General features: G+C 36.8%; 1 protein-coding gene across 1 annotated transcript; it reads right to left on the bottom strand.

Annotated features, from left to right (window-relative positions):
- Positions 1–9,352: 9,352 nt before the first annotated feature.
- On the bottom strand, positions 9,353–13,662 carry LOC136230409 (uncharacterized). The gene is made up of 2 exons (XM_066019474.1): positions 13,578–13,662; positions 9,353–13,052 (listed from the first exon to the last, which is right to left on the bottom strand). The coding sequence occupies exon 2, from the start codon at positions 13,045–13,047 to the stop codon at positions 11,845–11,847; it is 1,203 nt and encodes a 400-aa protein (XP_065875546.1). The 5' UTR covers positions 13,048–13,052; positions 13,578–13,662; the 3' UTR covers positions 9,353–11,844.
- Positions 13,663–16,332: the final 2,670 nt, after the last annotated feature.

The raw sequence follows: 16,332 nt of genomic DNA, 5'->3' as shown, positions 1-16,332 counted from the left end.
CGCCACTGAGAACACCCCTATGGATAAATCTGATTATATTGTTGCAAGAGCTGTAGAGTTTCAAAAAGCAATCTTAGGTGACCGCCTCCTAAGAACCAAGCAGATTGTGGAAATCTAGGTGAAATGGATTCCGCCTGAGCCGTCATGGGTAAAGTTGAATTCAGACGGAACCAGTAAAGGAACCACTGGGCTCACGGCAATGGGAGGTCTATTACGGGACCATATGGGAAACTAGCTTGGTGGGTATATGGCTAATCTGGGGACAGGTTCAGCCTTCTTTGCCGAGCTCTGGGGTGTAGTTCATGGCCTGCACCTTGCTTGGGAGAAGGGTTTTCGGAAAATTTGTGTTGAAACAGATTCGAGAGAAGTCATACAGGCTCTTCAAGAAGAGGGGATCGGGCATGCCCAACAGACAGGGCTTCTTCTAAGGTGCCAGAAGTTTTTAAAGAGAGATTGGGAGGTGACCTTCTCGCATACGTACCGGGAAGGGAACCAGACGACGGAATGGATGGCAAATTTCGCAGGACAATGTTCTTTAGGTTATCACGAGTGTGATGTGCCTCCTGTAGGTCTCCAGGACCTTCTCAACGAGGACCGTGTTGGACGGACCACGAAGAGAAGGATCTAGTTTTTCTTTCTCGTTTGTTTCTTTGTTTTCGGGCTAAGCCTTCCAAGTTACAAAAAAAAAGATAATTTTGATTTAAGAAAATAAAAAAATTGATAGTGATAAAATGGGATAAAAAGGAAAAAAATATTTGACAATTAAAGAAATGAAGAGGAGAAGGTTTGAACCTCCAACCACAAGTTGAATCAGAATTATAAACCACTTGCTAATACCAAGTGAACCAATTAATTTTTATGTGTAATATTCATTTCGTTCTTATATGTACAATATAAAATTATTTTTTGAACCCTTTAATATTATGGCTTCTGAACGGACGTCCCTCATTTCATAGACCAGAGCCGGTCTTGACTATATTTATCTAATTACAAGAGAAATACATATGTTATTAAAAAAAAAAATAAAGATGTATAAATCAAGTGGATTGATTGATTACTAAAATGTAAAGTGTTGTAAAATTTCTCAGAATTATTAATACAAAACGAATTAAGTAGAAGAAGTATGTAAATGTGGAATTAATGGTGGGAAGGTGAAAGGGAATATGACGTGGACCACATGCCAAAAATCAGTTAATTTCTGTTCAAAATTAAAATAAAAATAAAAAAGATGAGATCTATAATACAAAGTTGGATGATTGCACATGTGTCACATGCGTCTTTTTTTTTTTTATAAAACAAAAATTTAGTAAATTGTATTATTCTCTAGCCAAGCCTAAGTGGGAATATTAGTTTTAATTTATATATCTATACTTTTATTCCCTCGATCGAGTATTTAAGGGTTAATACATTAGGTTTTCCTCATATTTTGTTGAATAATTGACTTTTTGGAGCTATAATACAAATGTTAAATATCTTATCTCATTTGATTGATTTCCTACAAAAACATAAGAGATACCAAATACTCAGCCTAAGCATTTCGATACTTATATCAGGGCCGATCCTAAGATTTTAGAGGCCCGAGACGAATTCTCAAATGGGGCCTTAATAAATAAGTGGAAATAAAAAAAATAAGTAGAAAAGTAAATTTTATAAAAGAAGATTACTTAAAAATAATATTTTCTTGTTACATTTAACAAAATATCTAATAAAACATTTTATATTACTTTAAGTACCCAATTTCTTATACAAAATGATGTCTATGAGTATTTCTAGAAGTAAATTTCTTAAATTTAATAAATTATGAAATAGTTCTAATAGATTTTATGCTCTTTACGATACAAAGAATGATAACAGAAAAATAAAAAATCAAATTTGAAAATCACATCATTTAACGAGGTTTAGCGCCTAAGTTCTTGAAATTGGAAGATTTTGATACGTTTTTTCCAAACTTTTTTGAAGATCAAGTAAATCAAAATCTGATAGAGTTTCTCAAAGACAATAAAAAAAGGTTATTAGTAATTGGAAATTTCACAGTGAGGTGATTAGAAAACAAAATTGATTATATAGCTGATGAATTGAGAAGATGAACTGAGGATGTGAGATAATATTACTGTTTAATATTCTTTGGGATTGGAGTGTGATTAAAAAAGGGAGAGATAAATTGTAAATTTTTATTGGGATTGATAGGTGAGAAAGATAATTATAGAAATACTTTGAGATAAATTAGGGAATTGATGCCCAAAGTTTTTATTAGGAAATTTGGAAAGAATATGAGATAAATTAGGGAATTTAGAAAGACTATTTAATAACCGATGCAAACATTTTTTATTTGGAAAAACTAATTTGGAAAGAAACTAATGCCGACGTTTTTTTTTTGTAGGACAAGGAAAGAAAAAAAAACAAAGAAAAAATCAAAACTAATGCCGACGTTTTTAATCAACTATAATTTTTTTTTTTGAATTTAATCAAATAAAATTTAATAGGTACTAATACATTACTATAATTGGGGCCCTTCTCATCCTTGGGCCCTAGGCAGGCGCCCCTCCTGCCCATGCTCAGGGACGGGCCTGACTTATATCACTATCATTCTAAAAATTATAAAAAAGTATTATAGGGTAGAATTTTGAGCATACTTAAAAAATTCCATAGAATCAGCTATTTATAAGCTCCTTAAGGTTCGTTTTAGAGGTTTTAGGGGATAACTTCCAATTGGATGATCAATACACTTCCGTGTATTCCACCATTCTCGGTCATATGTCCATTGACCATCATCACTGACCTTTATTCGAGTCCCAGGCTTTCGGCCATGAGGCATCCATATAGGTCTCATATCAACTTATATCCGGACGTCCACCTTACACACTCAAGATGTTCAAGTGGCCACTTGTCAATCCTCGTCCAAACGCTTTATAGGCATTTTCAAGATATTCAACCTGACCTTCCGCCAACAAGTAATATTTACATATTATCATAAACCTCTCATAAAAAAAAGAAAAAAAAAGCCTTTTAAGGCTTTGTTGATGCTTGGATTCCCACATCCAGCTACCCTGACTATGATTTAACACAAATGCCTCTAGGAGAGACATATGCACAATAATTGTAGGGTAGATGGGAGCAACTTAAGAATCCTTTCATTTGGCCTTTTTAATTTCCCTTCATCTATAAATGAGAACTAACAATCTTCTTTTTTGCTTTCACGCTTTCTCAATTTCCTTATTTCTTCTAGATCTTTTGGTTTAGTGATCTCATTCTCATCGACAGTCAGATCTTTTTTTCTCAATAAGTCCTTTTGGCATCACCTTTCATATTTCAACTCCTCTATTTTCTTTTCATCTGAGTGTAATATGAATCAAAACGAAAAAACAGAGGATTATGAATTTTTGTCATCATCGGCAACGACTGTAATTCCCCCAGAACCAATATGACTTTCAAGCTCTCTTTAGGGAAGATGACTCTGTTCCTTTCGAGCAAGCAGAATCTACGATTTCACTAGACCATATTAAGAGATTGCTTGCCGATTATACTCAATTGGAAAATATTCAATAAATAATCCATGCATTTGGGTCTTACTATATCACTGAAACAAGTAGATAACACAATTAAACAAAAGTATCTGAAAATAATAAACGCAATTCACCAAGAACCATGCGACAATGTTCAAAAGTAAATTGGAGTAAAGAAAAAAATACAATTTTTTTTATTTCGATCACCGCCTAGGCAGCCAAAAAATGCTTAGACGGCCAAAAAAACATAAGATTACAATTTGAGGAAAATTAGATTGTCGATTTCGAACACTTGGACGGTCCAAACGAATGCTTTCTTGAATACTCACTACAAAAGATAGGGCTTTAGTGGCCTTTTTATAGCAGCACTTTGGTTGACTACTCCAATGGGCTTTTGGCCATCTTTTGTTGTGGCTGAATTAAAAACTGTCCTAATGAGCTTTAATATTAAATGATAGTTATAAAAGCCCATGAGTAGAGCAATTAGGTTATTTTCTTACTCTTCTAGGTCTACGACAAACTCAAACTTCCAGATTTCTTCATGCACAATTTTGAAATGAGGTCGAATCTACTTCCCCTTAGATTCACAATTTTGAACCATTCTATTAGGACGAGTCTAAGCTTCTGAGGGAATTCTAATCGGTCGAAATCCACAGGCAAAGGTAAGCTATGGAGGTTTGTGTCCATTCCCTCTCTATCTTTTCCCGACCTCGGCTTTTCTTTGGGTTTTCTGGTGATTTCTGCTCCATTGCTTGGGTTTGAGATGCTTACTGTGTTTTTTCTGTTGGAGATTGGTGTTTTACTGATTAATTTGTTTTGAGATTGCTTGGGTTTATTTGATGTGTTTGTTCGATTTTCTCTTTGTTTATATGCTTCTAGAGATTTTATAATCTTCTTGTTTATATGCATTTGGGATTGTTGAACTTATAATTATGAGATGAAGAGCAAAACTAAGCTCTGTTTTGAAAATTGGCCTGAGTTGTTTATTTTTCTTTAATAAGTCTGTCGTACTTTAGAAGGGAAATGTGAAAAGTTCATCATGTTTTATCAGTATCGTAATATTGAGTTGTATTATTGGGAAATTAGTTGTTCCAAACATTTGATTAGGCACATATGTGATTCTGTGAACTGATGAACTAGAAGGTTTGTTAAAATTGACATGAGAATAAGAATGAGATAGCTACCTATCTACCCACATGAAAAATTGACTTGGAGTGTGTTCTTGTTATAATAATTGATAGCTATCTTTAAAGTATGTTATAACTATGGTTGTTTTGAGATTTACATAAGATTTATGCACCAGTGAGCTTCACATTGAAAGACAATTAATATACAAAATGAATAATTGCTTCAGATCCTTACTGTAAAAAAGTAGATTAACATGTTTTTATGCGTGTGTTTACAATAAAAGGAATTCATAAATGGTGAACAGGTGATTTGAACTCGGGAAGGAAGAAACAAAACTAGAGTTTTTGCTATTTGGTCTACTTAAACACATTTTTTCGGAAGTAAGCACATTTTTCCTATTAATTGAATAATATAATAAGTTAGTTTCAGATCAATAAATGTTTATGAGACTACTTTCGTGATATAGTGAATTCATGCGGTTGGAAAAGAGAAAAAGGCATCGTCATGCTCGTCTTGATGAGAGTGAGATACAAAAGATAATCGATGAAAAGTTTCATGAATGGTTTCAAAATAAGGTAACCTTATACGTTTATAAGTTTATAAGTATTCCAAAGCTAAGCATATTGAACTTTGTACCTTGATAGGTTCTTATAATGAATGACAATACGACCATTTCAGAAGAAATTAAGGCACTTGGTAGAGGTCCAAACAAAGTTGCTAAGAGATTTTTCGGTTTTATAAGAAAAGGAGTTAGATTCCATACAACACCTCGTGAAGAACAAAGAGTGACTCAAAATAGTGGTTGGTCAATGCATCTGAAGTTGGAGATGTCATGTATTATAGTGGAATTAGAGATATTGTTGAAGTGGATTATTATGGTAGTTTTAAAGTAGTGTTATTCAAGTGTGACTAGTTTGATTTTCATCATGACATAGGTATCAAACAAGATGAATTTGGATTCACTATTGTTAATTCTTCTCGTCTAATTGATACTGGACATAAATTTGAAGGTGATCCCTATGTATTTTCCTCACAAGTTGAGCAAGTTTATTATGTTTCTGATCCAAAAAACACTGATTGGTATGTAGTTAGGAGGGTTACACCTAGAGGTGTGTTTGATATGGGTAACGAGGAAATGGTAGATAATGATATTAGTATGTCTTTTGTATTGGATGAACATACTAGTTGGGTTCGTACTGCTGTATTTGAAGATGATTAAAATATTAAACAACAGTATTTCTTTTTATTTTATTAAAATATTTGAATTATTATTACAATTGCATCTTTATTCAACTTTTGAGAATTATTGTTGTGCTTTTTAAGAATTTTTGCAGCATTGAAGATGCCTCGTCGATTAAGAAAATTAAGAATAGAATCAGATGATGATCACGATGAGCCAGAAGTAGAAATTCAAAATTCTCTATCTCAAACTGAGCAAATCAATGATAACGATTACATAGAAGTTATTGGTACCTTTTAAGCTTTTGATTTTCTTATATGAATTTCCTTTTATATAAGTATGTAGAAGGTTTCTATTTCAACAATCATGTTTTTTTTAGATAATGACGGAAAAAGATATAAGAAGCGAGGAAATACTGCAATGTCTTCAGTGTGGAATATGAACACTAGTGATTTTTTTTAATTGAGGTGTATAAGTTTGGAGTGCCTTGCACAAGGGAGGGAAGTACTTTAGGATCGTTTTTAGGTACAATTGCAACTAATGGACAACTTCCACCTTTAAGTATCCCTAAATGGAGCCATGGAGATTTTGAGTCATTCCATCGAAAAATGTTATGTATTGTTAAGGTAATTTAAATATTGTCTGTTTAGTTGGCTACTATTTAAATTTTGTAATGAACATATATTTTCTTTTTAGCAGGATCAATTTGTGTTTCCACCCGAATTAAACAGTTGGATTGTAAAATCGATTAACAAGAAATGGCGAGATTACAAAAGTGACTTGAAAGAAAAATTCTATGGTGATGGAAATAGATCTAGAGAGGAAGTGGAGATAGATCTTCCTGATAGAGTGCTACCTAGTCAATGGCCTACATTAGTTAGGACATGGTTCAGTGAAGAAAATAAGGTTATTGTGCATCTATTGTGTATTTATAGTTTTATTCTTGATTTTATCCACTTATACGAAAATCTTATTTTTGTAGAGATTGAGCAAAATTAATATTGCTAATACGAAAAAGAGAAAGAATTCACATACATATGGTAGAAAAAGCTATGGAAGACGCCGGAAGGAAATGGTACATTAGTATTTCACTGACTTGTATATGTGAATTTAATGTACTTAAAGATTATAATGTTATGATGAAACTGTTATTTGTAGGCAAAAGAGTTGGGCCACACACCTGATAGACTCAGCTTTTATGATGCTACTCATAAGAAAAAAGATGACACTTATGTGGATCAAAGTACCAAACATTTCATGGTAATCTCTATCAAAATGGTTGAGTAAGTAATTAGTAATTATACATTTGCAAAATTAATTTGTTATTATTAATTATAGGATAGAACTTTTACACTTCAAGCTGAACGAAGCCTTAATTCAAGTGCCTCTACAAGTGAAATAAATGAGCAGGTATTTGAAGATGGTTTTGGAAAGGAACATAATGGTCGTGTTAGGGGTTTAGGATTGGGACCAACTCTAAGAAGTTACTTTGGATCTAACTCTTATGATGTCGGAGTAAGATGGAATTCATCAAGTCAATCACATGACGTGGAATCACTCAAAGTGAAGTTGAATGACATCACTTCTAAATTTAGTGATTTGTCAACTAGGCATGAGGAAGTATATGACAAATATTACGATTTGGCTGCTAGACACGTGGTAGTATGTGGAAAATGTGAAGATTTGGCTACTAGGCATGAGATAGTCTCCAACAAATTGACTGTTGTGGATGCTTTTGTTGAAACACCTTTCCATATGATTTTGATTTGACAAAATTATTTAAGTTAATCCCATGATTAAGACAATTAAATTTAAGTGCTTTGATGTAATTGTATTAATGAGTTTGTTCAATGTTGAGTAAGTTTACTAACGAGAACATGAACTAAGTGATAAATAAAAAGAAAGACAGAACGAAGTCAGCATGAGCAAAGACACACAGCAGAAGCTGAGTAAAATGTAACTCAGCCTTGTTGAAAGAAAAGTCTTCGTCAGAATAACGCTTGAAGGCGAAGCCGACCAAAGAAGCTGAGTAGAATGTAACTCAACATAGATAAAGAAAAATATTGAAGGCAAAGCCGATCAAGTCAAGCTGAGTAGTCGTCTGGACAGCACCAATGATCCGTTGAGTAGAAGATAAAGTTCGACACAGGTCTGCAACAATTCAGAAGCCTCGAAAATCCGCCTAGAGACCTTTTCGAGATACATGGATCAATTGGCATTTGGTAAGAAGACAAAACTGGTGCTAGAAGACGAACCTGGCGAAAGAAGACGAAACTAGCAAGCCTGACGCCTGCTAAAATCAGACGACAGGATTGGCCTGCGATTCTGGAAGCTGACCAATGAATGACGATAGAAGACCATTACTCCCAACGGATATGTCGGAATTCAAATGATTTGAAGCTTCAAAATTCACTATAAAAGGACAAGTTCATCACTTAGATCCTGACGACACATACAAGCAAATACAGACAGAAAAGCAAATCTTCACAAGAGTGAAAACCCAAAATAGAAGCTGTCTGAAAAGAAAGCAACTTCTTACACCCAATTTCCAATCTTTGTGTAAAAGTCTAGAGTGAATTTGTATTCATCTAAAGTGTTCTTTGTTTCGAGAGAACAATTTTGTATCAATTGTAAAGGTTAGAAGAGTGAAGCTGAGTACTCGGTTTTAGTACTCAGCGGTAGAGAAAATCTGAGCGTTCGGTTATAGCGCTCAATAGAATTGAGTAGACGAATAGAGGACGGTACTCTTGCATACTCAATTTCTTTGTAAACGGTTTGTGCTCTACCTTTAAAGAGCTCAGTAGTGGATTGAAAAATCCTGGAGGGATTCTAGGGACTGGACGTAGGCGGTGAGGCCGAATGATGCGCCTTCCGTAAAGAAGACTCACTAAGGGATAAGTGTACCCCGTCGTTATCAAGTAATAAAATTCTGGAAAGTCCAGGTATCGTCCACAGGATTTATTTCTACAAGTATCGAGTTACTTGGTTTCAGGTGTTATCTAGGCTTAGGGGGTTTGAGTTGGTTTTTCTTAAATTAATCTACTCCTAGGTTGGATTATACTACTCCTAGCTAAGTTATCTGACTCTAACTAAGTTATTCTACGCCTAATTAAGTTACTCTACCCCTAATTAAGTTAAACTACTCCTAAGTGATCTTTTACCAATGCAATTATCCGAAGGAACATGAAGGGATACGATGATAATGAAAATAGATTGTTTAAGCAATTGAATTAAAACCTAAGTCACTTGTGTCCGAGGCGATTAACCCGACCTATCCTCCTAAAGCCCCTAGTTCGTGATTCCCTTGTAAGGCCGAAACTAGCTCCAAGGCTCAGCAATTTGGGCTTAATCTTCTATAGGGTCGTCAATCCTATAGGCACTGACTAGGTCAGATTCAGCTCGCAATATGTGCTAACTTGATTTTGGGATTATCGAATGAGTTAAACCAATCAGACAAAGCGTAAGACAAAGATTAAAGCATTAAAACAATTGAATGAACAAAAACTATAATATATATCAAAGATGAAAGTATTGTCACGAAGTTACAATGAGCCTAGGATTCATAACATGTATCAGAGGCTAGACAGAATGTAAAAGAAGAAAAATCCCTTTCAGGGAACCTGTCTACCAATGCAGGCGTCTTCCTAGGACTTAAGGATGGAGCTTGAGCAATCCTCGGTGAGCGGAGCTTCGGAGGTGTCTTCAATGGAGGTTTGAAGGATATGGAGGAGGTGGAGAGGATTTCTCAAGATGAAAAGCTAAGAAAATTACAAAAGATAAAAGATATCTAATTACATTAGAAAAAATCCTATTTATAGGCGTGGCTCGGGCCCTTTTCTTGACCTATTTTCGTGTCCTTATGCAGGTAGGAAGTCGTGGGGTCCATCGTGGCGTCGTGGGGATGAAATTGGTCTTTTTGACCAATTCCTGCAGGTCTGCTCGCCGAGCAGGGCGAGCTGCTCGGCGAGCAGGCCAGCAGAGGGCCTGCTCGGCGAGCAGGCCTCCAGGGGCCTGCTCGGCGAGCTGGCCTAAAATAGGCCAGTTCGTCGAGCAGTTTAGCCCGATGCGCCCCCGTGCGGGCGCCGAAATGCCAATAATGTGTCTTTTCGCCCGAACTTATCCCTGCGTATGCACAAAAACTCCAAACAACATTAGTCCAAAGGCTAAATTGACCCGCTAATCGCTTATTTTGAGCAAACGCTTCGTTTGGTGCGACTTTTGACGGATCAATTAGCTTCAAAAGATAACGGAATTATAATATGCATGCCATTTTGGCCGTATTTGAATAAATCGATCATAAAACGAGCCTAAACAACGAAAAGTAAATAAAACATTTCCAATTTCTAACTAACTCACACAAAAGCATTTAAATGCGAGAATTGCTCGCTTATTAACTAAATAACGCTAAAACCCGTCCTAATACCGTACCCAAAGATAGGGGTTTTTGACCCCTAGCAAACCTCCTCGCACTTAAAACTTTACTTGTCCCCAAGTAAACTAAAAAACTAAACCCGCAATCACAAGCAAGCTAGAAAACCTCCCGGTTTGACTAGGTGTTTGACACAATTTCGAGCATCTGTAATTACATGCATTCGGAAATACAAAGTAGAGACACGATATCAAAAAGCCGCATTTCATTTATCATAGGTCATATGTTTTAAGAAAAAGGACACATGTTCAATTAAACGAGCTTGAGGGGATCGCTAAGTAAGACACCTCACCATAGGTAGTTCACTCATTTCACACAATTTTGGTGGCTAAGGTGTTTACTCTCGGCTTATGTTCTTGCTTAGGATCACGTTGATTTTTCACGTTCATCCAAGTTCCTCTACTATGCTATATGACTCCGATGATATCAAAAACAACCTCGAATTTGGGTTGTAATGTGGTTAGAGGGTTAAAGGTACAACAAGGGTTAATAGTTCTAGCGCTAGGAAAACAAAGTTCAAATGGCTTTAGCAAATATGAAGTGACTAAGCTTTTTATTCATTCCTTATTCTCTTTTTAGGATGTTTTCTTGAGACGTTTTGGTTTTAAGAACTGGGGAATGAAGTTCTCCCCTTTTTGTTCGTCCCTTTTCTTTTCTTTTCTTTTTCTGTTTTTCTGTTTTTCTCTTTTCTTTTTCCCCCTCTTTTTTTTCTTTTTGGGATAGCGATGCTCATTCACTTTTTAGCCTTTTGGCTTGCTACTATAATGCCATAAACAAAGAAAAAGCGCTAGAAGAAAACAAAGGCTCAATTTGAGCTTTGCAAAAACTTGGGTTAGGTAACAAACTAAGTGATAGTTTGCAAAAATAAGGGTTAGAACGAAAGAAAAATTCTACAAACTACAAAAATACAGGCTCAAAGGGGCTTCCTAGAGTGGATGAAAAAGAGAAAATAAGGTAAAGAAAAGGGTTAATTCTAATGAGGCTGATTCATCGTTTATCATCTCAAATCATTGCATGTAGGTTCAACACAGTATTAGGTGCAAAATCTGTAATCTTTCCACAAGTCAAAGCATTCACACAAAAATGTCAAGAAAAAGAGCTTTTTGATGTTCGCTCTTGGGCTCAAATTCAACTCACAATTCTTTGGGTTTCAATTTTGTGTTTACTAGTTTTCCCCAAACTCAAGTTTTACATCACATGCCTTCAATTCTTAAGTTATCTACCTAAGTAATGATTTTAGCATTTCTTCAAAAGTAGGGTCTAAATGAAAACTTTAGCTCATGCTTTTACAGATACAAGGATTGTTTCCTACACCTAAACTAGTTGTCATGCAATCTTAGATTCGGTTCTCAGCCCTCAAGTACAAATAACGAAGTTTAGATTCGAAGGAGGTTCACGATTTTAGGTCCTAAACATGCAAAACATAAATAAAACCCGAAAAACGGAAAACTAAACTAGACACGACGCAACAAAAATTTAAATTTTTTACAAGTTTTGTAAGTTTGTCTACCCCTCCTCCTCACACTAAAGATATGCAATAAGTTCCAACATTGAATCAAAAATCATAAAGAACAAGTGCAAAAAGTTAGGGTGGAGAACACAACTTACTGATCGGCCAGGGGAGGTGGCCACTGCATGTTGTAGCGCTCACAGTAGTCAGCCGCTACGTATTCAAGGCCTGTGAGCCTTTGGTCCATGTTCTGTTCGAAGGTAGTGAACCGTTGGTCCATTTGTTGAACAGTATTGAAGGTCCGAAGGTTAAGGTCTCTCATTTCTGCCATCATGGTGTTAATGGCGTGGAATTGGGCCTCCGTCCTCGGCCCTTGGTGTTCCGTTTGGTCATCTGCTGCTGTAGCTTCTTCTTCCTCAGGTTCGCCGTGCTCTCCATCTCTTAGTTGTGGTAGGTTTCTTACCCGCTTTCTTGCTCTCCCACTTGAGCTTGCCCCTCCAGATGAGTTCCTGTTCAAAACTGAATGGAAAGTAGATTTTCCCAAAAATGCGGAGTTAAGCAGGGTGGGGTGGAAACCATCTTCCCGAATATCCAAATCTTTGAATTGGTTATCAAGGAAGTTGGTAACCAAATGTCCAAGGCCAATGGACCCGCATTTTTTACTTTTTTGGCTTGAAAAGCCTTCAAAGATGGCTTTGATACTATCAACGGGTTTATGGTTGGCCACACACCACAGTATGAGCAATTCTGTCTTTGAGATCTTATTGCTCTCGGTTTTGCCTAACAAGTTGTGAGCCACAAACTTGTGTACAAGGTTTAGCACTAGGTCTAAGAGGTGGATTGGGCTAGCAGTGCGGGAGTCAAATTCTGATAAGCCTGTTAATTGTTCCCAAGCTTTATCTTTTGTCATGGGTTCCTCAAAACCCGAGACTACCTCTGGATGGTTATAGACTCCCATCAAGGCTGCTAACGTAGTGTCACTAAGACGGTAGGGTACACCGTTCAGTCTGAAAGAATGCTTACCACATCCCACAGGCAACTCCTTTTTCAAGGTGGTCAGAAATTCTACAGTGAAATTGTAATACACTAGGGTCCTTTTTGTGGCTAGTCTATACCAACCGTGGAATTTTAGGATTTCATTGAAATCCTTTTCCAGACCTATGGATGCTAGATATTTCTGGTCAACAATGATTAGAGTAGCAAGTTCTTGCCTAGAAAACCAACGATATAATACTCCCTCTCTCTCATCGACTAGCCCAAAAGGTGGGTTATACTTAGCTTGCAGAGCGTCACTAAATTCGATGTCAGAGTCGGCTTCATTGTCAACCGTGATCTTGGCCTTGCCTTTCCTTCCCATGGTGCCTGAGAGATAGACCAAACGGACTAGTTAGAATCTTTTCACAAACATAAACATAAACCTCCAAATCACCAATAAATAGGTAAACCCATAGTTTAGAAACTTAGGGACCAAAATCGTAAGCTTTCAGTCCCTAAGTAATTTCACCCGTAATTCTTAAATTCGTGCAAAATTAGAGATGCACAATGACTAAAATGTGTTAAGAATGTGATATAGAACTCTATTGGTAAGTTGTCAACTATAAACTAAATAGTTGAACTTTGAGCTAAAATGGAGATTTTTTCCAAATTGAGCAATTTCTCCAAATATTCACAAATTAAGAACAAAAATCATACCCAAATCACATATTGATCATAATGTAACTATATATTGCAAGAATATCAAGAATTAAAAGCAAGTAAAAAATTATTTGAGAAAAAAGATAAAAACCCAAAACTTAGGTTTTGTTCCAAATCTCAAAAATTAACACCCTAAACTAAAATCTAAACCTAGAAACATGTTAGAAATCAAAAATAGGTAAGAATACATACCTTAGTTGTTGAATTTGGGTTAGTATGGAGGATTTGGGGTTTAGGTTTTGTGAAAAGGAAAAAGAGAAGAAAAGAAAGAAAGAAGAAGTGAATAAAAAGAAAGAAGGAAAGAAAGAAGAAGATAAGGAAGGGGATGATGAGTCATCCCCTATCTTTATCTTTTTATTTCTTATTTTATAAATTATTATTATTATTATTATTATTATTTTAATTTAGAGAGAGTATGGGGTGCAAAGCTTGACAATATATATAAAAAAATATGAAATCAAAGACTAACAATCAAACTTAATCAAAACAAAAAGAATGGAAAAAAATGCAGAAACAATTGTTCAAGCTTGAAATTAAACCGAGGAGAACTCGATTTCTCCCCCTTACTCAATCCTTTCTCAGGATCTTTGGATTCTTCTCCGTTGTGCTTGGGAGAGAACCATGTGGCCTTTCCTGCCTGTCCCTATTGATCTGGGCTACCTGATTGCTCAGATCCTTGCAGAAAGCTTCATTATTGGCAAGCCTAGCCGAGATCTCCTTTAAGAGAGTGACCACCTCGTCAGATTCCTTAGGAGGTTGCATTGGCCCTTTGTTCTGCTGTTGATATGGGGGCATGCCAAGCCCCTGCTCTCTATGCTCCTGAACAAAACCGCTGGGAGAACGAAGCACATTCTGATTTGAATTCCCATAAGATAAGTTCGGGTGCTGAGGCCTCCTGTAGTTGTTGTTGTTGTTGTAGGAGTTGTGGTTGTTGGGGTTGTAGTTGTTATAGTTCTGGTTGTACCTCGGTTGCCCCCCAACATAATTGACCATCTTCACCCCATCTCCAGCGAAAGGGCTCCCTGCCTGACAGTCCTTTCCATGGTGGTCGCCGCCACAGTGCACACAGGTGGGAGGTTGGCTGAATTTAGCTAACAGGACGTCCATCTTCCTACTTATATCCGCAACACTTGGATTTTGTTCTTGTTCTTCCACAGCAAACACCCGCTGCCTTGTGGGGCCAGTGAGTTTCTCCTCTTGCCACTGCACGCTCTTCCTAGCCAGCTCGTTAATCATGTCATACACCTCTGTTGCTGTCTTCCTAAACAAATCTCCACCCGCCGCGGAGTCTACAATAGCTCTGTTGGTGGGTGTCAGTCCATGATAGAAGACGCTCACCAATTGATGCTTGGGTATGTCATGATGAGGGCACATGCGCAGCATTTTTCTGAATCAGGTCCAAGATGTGTGGAGCGCTTCGTGCTCGGGTTGATGGAAGGATGTGATCTCACCCCTGAGCATTGCTGTCTTCGAGGGAGGAAAGTAGTAGGACAAGAATTCCTTCTCCAAACCTGCCCAAGTCGTGATTGATCCAGGCTCCAGTGTTCTCAGCCATTCCAAAGCTTGCCCAGTCAGAGAAAACGGGAACAACTTCAGCCTAGCAGCATCTTGGGGAACCCCATTTGTTCTTGCAGTGTCCGCGCACATTAGGAAGCGATCTAGATGATCATTCGGGCTCTCATGTGCTTCTCCTCCAAACAATCCGGTCTGTTGGATCAGGTGAATTATACCGGACTTGATTTCGTATGTATTAGCCGGAATGTTTGGAGCGGCAATGCCGGACAAATGCTGGTGCCGGTGTGGTGCCAGGATCTCACTCATCAGACGAGTGTCATTTTATGGCCCGGTGTTCTCAGTGTTCCGTTCATTGTCAGTCATCTTGATAGGCTCGATGATCTCGTCTTGCTTCAGCTTTCCGATTTGTTTGCTCCTGCGAAGAGTACATTCAAGTTCAGGGTTAAGAGGGACACACAGTATTTTCGCTGATCTCGTAGGCATACGCTGAGAAGAAATAAATATAAGAAATAAATGAAAGCGGAAAGAAAATTATACACATCATACAAGGTTGCACAAATTTATACAAGTATTCTTATTACTGACAGATACAGATTGATGTACATGGTACAACTAGTAGAGATAAACAAGTATGTATAAGTATGACTCAGAATATGGACAAATATAAATATAAGAATGAACAAGTATAAAAGGTATAAACAAGCACAGACAAAAAGGTATAGATGAATTTAACAAGTATAGATACACTTTTGTATAAACAAGTATAAATAAGAATAGGTATGAACAACTACGCATGTTATGGTAGATATAAACAAGTATATAAATAAGTATAGATGTTATAAACAAGTATAGATTATATTAACAAACATATTTATAATGAATGCCTAAACTAACAAATCGACCTTTGGTTCAATATTGCAGAAGAAATAAATCCCCGGCAACGGTGCCAAAAACTTGATGCGCCTTCCGTAAAGAAGACTCACTAAGGGATAAGTGTACCCCGTCGTTATCAAGTAATAAAATTCTGGAAAGTCCAGGTATCGTCCACAGGATTTATTTCTGCAAGTATCGAGTTACTTGGTTTCAGGTGTTATCTAGGCTTAGGGGGTTTTGAGTTGGTTTTTCTTAAATTAATCTACTCCTAGGTTGGATTATACTACTCCTAGCTAAGTTATCTGACTCTAACTAAGTTATTCTACACCTAATTAAGTTACTCTACCCCTAATTAAGTTAAACTACTCCTAAGTGATCTTTTACCAATGCAATTATCCGAAGGAACATGAAGGGATACGATGATAATGAAAATAGATTGTTTAAGCAATTGAATTAAAACCTAAGTCACTTGTGTCCGAGGCGATTAACCCGACCTATCCTCCTAAAGCCCCTAGTTCGTGATTCCCTTGTAAGGCAGAAACTAGCTCTAAGGCTCAGC

This window comes from Euphorbia lathyris, chromosome 5, assembly GCF_963576675.1.
Source record: "Euphorbia lathyris chromosome 5, ddEupLath1.1, whole genome shotgun sequence".
Lineage (NCBI taxonomy): Eukaryota > Viridiplantae > Streptophyta > Magnoliopsida > Malpighiales > Euphorbiaceae > Euphorbia > Euphorbia lathyris.
Note: the sequence above shows the minus strand (reverse complement) of the source record. Positions and strands in the feature narration are given on the sequence as shown.

Bases quoted from the DNA above. Each gene is read 5' to 3' on its own strand.
- LOC136230409 (XM_066019474.1), bottom strand. From the start codon at position 13,047: ATGGGAAGGAAAGGCAAGGCCAAGATCACGGTTGACAATGAAGCCGAC.